The sequence below is a fragment of the Fragaria vesca genome, linkage group LG4 (assembly GCF_000184155.1).
Source record: "Fragaria vesca subsp. vesca linkage group LG4, FraVesHawaii_1.0, whole genome shotgun sequence".
Lineage (NCBI taxonomy): Eukaryota > Viridiplantae > Streptophyta > Magnoliopsida > Rosales > Rosaceae > Fragaria > Fragaria vesca.
In genome coordinates this window covers 18,145,079-18,152,889 of record NC_020494.1, presented here as the reverse complement: position 1 = coordinate 18,152,889, position 7,811 = coordinate 18,145,079, and the positions used below count along the sequence as shown (strand labels likewise).

General features: G+C 39.5%; 1 protein-coding gene across 1 annotated transcript; it reads right to left on the bottom strand.

The window, feature by feature from the left end:
- Positions 1-4,240: 4,240 nt before the first annotated feature.
- Positions 4,241-5,004, bottom strand: LOC101310891. The gene has a single exon (XM_004297275.1). The coding sequence runs from the start codon at positions 5,002-5,004 to the stop codon at positions 4,420-4,422; it is 585 nt and encodes a 194-aa protein (XP_004297323.1). The 3' UTR covers positions 4,241-4,419.
- Between the last annotated feature and the right edge of the window lie 2,807 nt (positions 5,005-7,811).

Here is a 7,811-nt window from a genome sequence, read left to right as displayed (position 1 = left end):
TTTGCTACTCAAAGTGGGCTTGGAACTTGGAAGTACCGGGTTGCCAGACTAATGAGTATTTGATTATAATACTACCCCTTTTCTGTGTGCGTGTGATTTCTTTACCATGATATTGATGTGGCTTTGAGTACAATGTAGACCCTTCCCATAGTCACCATTGGTTGTTAGTTTGTTATATGGCAGCATGGAAACTTTAAAGCCTTTTTCTAATTGTTATGTATCGAATGAGTACATTTATATATAATTTGTTGCTAATTAATAAACGATGTTGCATCTTAATGTGTAGAATTTTTTTTGATATTTTTAAATTTTGAATGTAAGCTTATATATCCTGATCGTAAAATCATGAAGAGGCGGGATAATTAATCAGACTCATTCATGAATAATTAACTTTAAAGCGAAGTTGTTAACTGATCGAAATATCCCATTAAGATCAAACTAAGTAGATTGTACCATACTACCATGCATGAATCTGCCACTTACTGATCGATTAGAGGGACTCTCGAACAACAACAATAAGAAGCTACTGCTACAATATTGAGAAAGTATTGATATATTAAAAACTGGCCTCGAAAGCTAAAACACATTCATTGGAGAAGGGAATTTCAAGTGTGGCCGGTCATATAAACAAAACCTGCAAAGAACAAAGGGGACCTGCATGATCAGGATTAAGCACACTAGTCTCTCTGTATCACATAATTAAGAAAATGGGTCTCTCGCTCTCTTTAGCTTCTTTCAATAAAGACGCTAAAGAGGAGGGGGCTAGCTCTCACCATTTCAGCACTCCTCAAAATCCTAACTGGCAGGGAAGGACCTGGCCTCCTCTCTGCGCCTCATGACTTGACACCACCAACTCTCTCTTTATTTCTGAGTTCTGATCCTCACCCCCTCAAAGGCACACTCCTATCTGTTTTTGCTTTTATCTGAGAAAACCAAATTAACAAATGGCAGAAGAAGAAGACAGGTTCACTGCAATATATAGTCAAAAGTTTTTTCCAGCTCTGAACCCTAATGGCAGCGAGTTACCCCAGCTGCTAGCTCTGCCAAACTTATTCATGATCGGTTCCTTTTGTGAGTACTCGAGGACCTGCCTAGCTTGGTCCATTGTTCTCCTTTAATTTCTTTTTACTCTGCCCAACCATGCATGTAGGGAAGCCATGAAAATGAAAAACCTTTGAAGCTAATGAGCAAAGTAAGTATGGAATAAATGAATGTGTCTATCTGTCAGTCAGTCCAATCCAACCCATGGTGATCAGCCTTACAACACAACTCGTTGCGTATTGAAACATATAGATGTTTTCTTGCTGCCTACTCTGACCAACATGGCCGGAACTTGGCATGGTGAGATTGTGTACTGCAACTGATCAAACTCTCAGTTTTTATCCTTCACTGGTTTAGTGAAATAATGAGGTATATATGTATAACAGATGCGTCGATCACTTTGTACTATTGTGGTGTATAGGAATTTGATTTGAAACAAATTCAGAAACTTCGGAGAAGCTTGCTAACGATGGTGGCCACACAGCTATTCAAGCTCAAACAAAGAACACGGATTACTGGGATAAGAAGGGTAGGTGTGTGGGATATATATGATTGCTCACTTTTACAGTGAAGTACTTTTTGGGTTTTGTCAGATAATGAGAAGTAAAATTCATAAGCTGCTCGGCTCCATATATTCCTATATATGATGAATATGTACGTAACTGAATTGAAATAGGCAAGTTGTTTCATTTTGATTGAGCTTTTAAAAGGGTTTCTTTTACCTGAAGTTGATGTCTGCCAAATGAATGATTCCCTTACAATTTACAAAGTCCCTAGGGTCCCAAGAAGAGCACTAACACTAGTACATCAACTTGTTTTGTTCATCCCTTGTTCCCTTAATAACATCTTTTAGGCATTTCAAAGTTCTTAGTGAAGCACTTAGTATGTTTTACAATCGTTCAACTTACCGTTCAAGACCTTCTAGGCTTCTACACGCTCAAAATTATTTGAGACATTTTATCGAATACACTTTTTCTTCATAACAAAACGAACAAAACAATAGGACCTATATCTTGTATAAAACATGACTTGATAGATATCTGAGTGTGCCTCTTTGCCTCGCTTTCATTGGTACGCCTAAATCAAAATCTCCATCATGAGTATGGGGTTATATCCTCGCTAGCTCTAGACCTACAAAGCCCCCCACGTTTTTTCAACAAACTATAAAAAGAAGAAAATGGCGCTACGCTAAAGAACAAACTGCCCCACAGCCAAGGGCGCTGCTAAATGCATGTGGGCTAAAGGATATTGACATACAGGCCCAGCTTATTACAGATCGTTGGGCTCCACATAATTACCAGCCCATGCGTAGGTCATAGAGATTCGCTGTAAATTACTTTTGGTTTGGGTGAATGTAATGAAAAAACTTGCCTAATTACACACTTACCCAACTAGCCCAATACAAATGAAATATTTCTTAATGAAAACCCCTACTTAATCATGCCTTAATCAGTGCTAAATCAGTAATTGCTATTTTTTATGTTTTAACATATTGTAAAGTGACACGTGGCAAGAGAGAAGAGATAAAAGATTTAACTATTGTTTTAGTTATGCATGGATTATTTACAAATTTGTCATTTAGCAATTATCAAATGGTTAGAAATGGTTTATGTATTATGTTGGAGCATCAATTTACCTTAAAATTTGACAAATTTCACTTTTAACAAAACTTAAGCATAATTTTTTATGGTTATTTTTTTCTTTCTCTAAGTATCTTACAGTATATAAAAAAAAAAACATCTTACAGTATCAGTCAGTGATGGTTGACCCTACAGCAACTACAAAAATGGATTGGTGGTGGTTGAGGGACATGCATAGACACCTGGCAGAAAATGAGAAAATGGCCCTCTAATTTTTGTTTCAAAAGAAGATAAATCAAGCAAAAAAGAACAAATGTGCAAGTGATAGGGTGACCCATAAACTAAGTTTAAAATAAGTGTCCTGATAATATTTTGGGTCCAGATAGCAACATGCCAACATATTTGATTTTACTTTGCCGACACAGACAATGCCCAATGGGTCAGGGTCATTGGTGATACTCCTGCATCAGGGTGGGCCACACGTTTAAGCTAGACAAGTGGGCCTTCCCATGTTTTGAAGCCCAACTATAGGACATTTAGTTACTCCTTCAGTTAGAGTTGGGCTGATCCTCATCCCATATAGGGCTTAGAGGCCCATTAGGTTGGATCATGATGTTCCGGGAGTTGTGGAAGTGCATGTTTGATAGTGTTCTTATACAGTATACTAGCCTTCATGCACGTATCATGCGGAAGGGCCACGCTCGTGCGTGCATATTTTGTTTCATCTCTTACTCTTGAGCGTGTTAAATTATAGTCATAGTTATAATTTTTGTGTTGCATATATAGTATATACAAGTGTTTGAGAGAAAACTAGTACTTAGTTGTTAGAAACAAATGCTGAAATGTAAGGGTGGGCTAGATATGCTGAAAACCATTTGAACCGGACCCATTTTTTTTGGGGTCGGTCTTATTTTGGATGATTTTTATACTGAATTTGGACCGAACCGCTCGAAATGAGTCGAACCGAACCATAATATATTTAGTTGTTTTTTTAGTACATGTCTTCTCTTTTGGTTATGTATACATGCCTATTATACACCCTTTGGCACTACATTCCCAACTTAAGTGGGAAACCCTAATTTTTTCCCCCTCTCTTTTATTCGGCCTCCATCTCATTCCTCTTTCGCACTGCACGAACTCTCTCCCTCTCGTGTCCATCTTCTTTCTTCTATGCATGAATTGTCTCCCTGCTCATTCCGCTCTCTGCCTCTCAGGCTCTCACCATTCTCTCGCTCTTCAGTTTTCGTTCTCTCTCTCTCTCTCACTCCCTCTCGCTTTTGCCGTTTCAATAATATGGGTTTCCACTTCTAGTAAGTCTCTCACATGAAACCGACTCGATCCGATCCGAAAATTCTACCAACACCTTTGAAAATCTGAACTGGGGCCTGAAAAATTTGTAAATGACTATCCGGTTCAGATCTCGGTTCGGCCTAAATGAAATGCATGTATTTTTTAGCAAGTTCCTTTTGCCCGAGCCGGGGGAGTTGGAACAATGTTGGGTGTTAGGGTTTCCATAATTCAAATTACAACAATGTTGTTTCCATAAACGTTTCACCATATCCACACAAGCGAGCTCGAGTCCATGCTCTTGCAGCGCTTATAACACAAAGCAGTACAACTACAATCCCAACAAGCATTTCAACAATCTGTTTACAGAAGAATTAAGTTCTTAATTTATGAATAGCAGAGATAGACAACCAAGTAAAGTTTATTATCTACAAAAAAATAAGGATCATTATAATAACAAAGCTCAGATTGTTATACAGAAGTAAGGGTTTGCATGAAACTAAGCTTAGAATCAAAAGCCCTTGGTTCCTGCTTCTTTAACCACGGCAGGCTTTTCAGCCATGGATAAGCAATACTTGGCAATCTCTCTGAACTTGGGCACACTCCTAAGATCCACCTTGGTGCCATCTCTGAGGGTGATGATAATATCACCCCACTCGCCGATGAAACGCGGCACAACCTGAACGTCCTTGATGACCTTGTACGAGAAGTCACTCCTGTCCTGTCCCGTCAGTCCCGATATCACCGTCACCCGCAGGTTGGTGAACCTGTACCGAAGGAAGAAGGCCCGGAAGACAGCGGCTAACGTTAGGGGAAGCCACAGGAGAGTGAAGCCGAGAACGAGGTTGGCGGCGAGGTCGCCGTAGTGGGCCCCGCCGTCGAAGAAGACGGTCTCCGAGGTGGGTTTCTTGGTACTGGTGGTGGTGGTGTTGTTGGCGGGCTTGTTGGTTGGGGTGGACACGTGGAGCCTGGTGAGAGGTCTGTTGTTGGTGAAAGTAGTAGTGGTGGAGGTGGAGGTGAAGGGGAGCTTGGAGGAGTGGTGGTGGACTATGGTGGTGGTGGGAGAGAGAATAGAGGTGGAGGAGGAGGCGGCCATTGGGCTTATCCGCTAGAACTGAGAAAAGTGGAGGAGGTGTGGTTGCTAGTTCAATCTGTGGTTCTTGGATTTCTCTGAATTTCTATTGGCTCAGTATCTAGAGGTGGGACCAATGCGTTCTAAACTTTGGGCCATATTGGGCTTGGGCTAGGCTTTTGTTAGTCTTGTTTGGGATTTGGGCCCTCTACTAAAAATTTTTGTAGACTATACCCGAATTTGAGAAGGCAAAAGTTTCGTTTTGTGTTGAGAGCATTGAAATTAAAATGGGATGCTTTCATTAGTTTGGTATGTTGGGAGAATTTAGAGGGTATTATTCATAGATTGCAATGTCATATGAAAACATGTTATAGTTAGTGACGAAATACTAGAACTTCACTGAATTCGATCGGATCCATAACTCCAAGGCCTCAGTCGCTTATTATCGTATAGCTTATGTCTCTAGAGTTTCAATAATCCTGAACAATTTAGAAGGGCTTGAAAGCTAGACATTTTCATTTACTGTCTACAAGAAAGGCTAAGATGCGAGTTAAGTTGAGCTCACTGCTCACACACCCTGTTTGTATATTTGTAGAAATTACATAAGGAAACATCTTATAAAAGAACAAGTCATCTTGTTGCACACCCTGCACCTGTCAGAAACATAATTTACATAAATCAGATCTAGCAAGCGCGCCCATATATCGACAGGGGATCAAGTTTGAACTCAGATAAAAAATGTTGGTTCCATATGGAGGATCTGGTAAAATATAGTGCTCCCTGCTCCCAAACCCAAATCTAGTACTTTCAAAATCATCACCCCACAAAAGTCACTCAAAAAATATTACCTAATCCGTTGACACAGCTTGAAATTCATGGTAGATTAAAACGCAGCAGGATTAGAAAAATGCAATGATGCATGTATAACTTATAGTATGCTAGTGTCTAGCACATGTTATCCTCGACCTGTGGTCTTCCAAATCGCAAACATGCTCTTTAGGGCTTTCTCTATATGGTTTAATATTCTGGTGCTATCCTAATCCAGCATATATAAGCCTAACAAATTAATGTGCTTGGTTAAGCTGTGAAGCTACAATTGCATGTGGCCACTTAACGAGTTCTTGTTTAACTGGGAATTGTTAATCTCAGCCACTACCCCATAATGTATTAGTTATAATCTAAATATAAGTTGGCATCTTAAACCAAAAGCATCATATATCAGCAAAATGCCGAAGCTTCCAGCCTTGAACGGCCAAACAGTATTTAATTTCTTCACAACATGATCCCAACGAAAAGGATTATATAACAGAAAAAATACATCAACATGCATAACGGCGCATTAGCATTGCTTCTTGTTTGCGTGCTAAGCTTTCTTCCTTTCTTATTCACTCGCAATATTCGATCAGTGTCAACTATATATATATTTGCAGATTTTGTCACATGCTTGTTAGTTCTATATTACTTCTTCTCGGTACGTAGGCTTCAAGTTGGGTTATTTATATTGGGAGCTATTTCTCTGTTATGACAGTTGTGATCTTCAAGCAGATCGATGCAGCCTATCTGTTTGATGATAGAAATATCAAGGATCTTGACCTGGGAGCTATTTCTCTGTTAGGACAGTTGTGATCTTCAAGCAGATCGATGCAGCCTATCTGTTTGATGATAGAAATATCAAGGATCTTGACCTAAATGTGCCCTACAGCAAGCAAATGCATGCTAGGAACTTATAACTAAATGGGTTTTTAATTTGCAGAATGTCGACAGCTGCAGATAGCTAACCCTAGAAGCTTGACCATTTAGCTTTACATGCATTGTGATAGATCGCAACAGTGTGTATTTCATATCACTGTATGTTTGGGGGTCAAAATATCTTGGAAAACAGAGAGGCAGCAATGATAGAAATGATTCACTGAGTTGATGATAGATTTGTTGTTTTGTTTGGGTCAGTTGAAAAGAACTGTTGTAGAATGGACATGTACGTGTTTGAGTAGAGGTAAAGAAAGCATTACATCACTGAAAAGAGAGAGGTGGTATATGGCTAGATAGTGAGAAAGGAGATGGAACCAATGTGTGTATATATATAACAGAAAAAAGGAAAAAAAAAAAAAAAAATAACAAAGAGCAAGTTGTAAAGGGTGATGAGGAACTGATCAGAAGTCTGTGGGATATGTTAGGGAGTGGGTGACAGCAAGTTCACATGAGTACTGCTTCTCCTTCGTCTATTCAGACGCAAAAGCAAAGAGAGAAAGCTAGACATAAGAGAGTGCTGAGTGCCAAAACAGAGCTGGTGGGTGTAGTAGTCTTCTGTAGACAGACAGAAGCACATACTCGAGCTTTTGTCCATTGCCTAGTTTGTTTTGACATGAACTTTGCCGACGTCCCCTTCACGAGAATACGACCCTTTTCCAACTCTGTTTTCTTCCACTGTTTCTTACACGTATCTCCTTGTCTTGTTTTCCTTCTTGAGTTGTGCGCTGGATACCCTTTCCTTCTTTCTCAGTCGGTTCTACAGTACTTCAAAGTTTCATGAAACTCTAGGATCGATCAGAGACTCGATCAGAGAACCGTTGGATTAGTCATCTGGTTTCAATGTTGCACTGTTGCAGTAGAATATTGGCTCACACTCTTCGTATCTTCCATTCTCATCTCTCTCAAAGTCTATATATATATATAGCTTCAGTAACTGACTAACTTGCATAGTAGATTTTGATACTGCATTACTGCATTAATGAAATCAGCAGGAATCACTGCCAGCGTTAATTTTTTCCTGTGCATGACAGTAGTACAAATGAATGATTCCAAAGTAAGAATAAAGATGACAAAACATTGAG

What these genes read in the sequence shown, in the direction of transcription:
- LOC101310891 (XM_004297275.1), bottom strand. Translation starts at nt 5,004, where the DNA reads ATGGCCGCCTCCTCCTCCACCTCTATTCTCTCTCCCACCACCACCATA.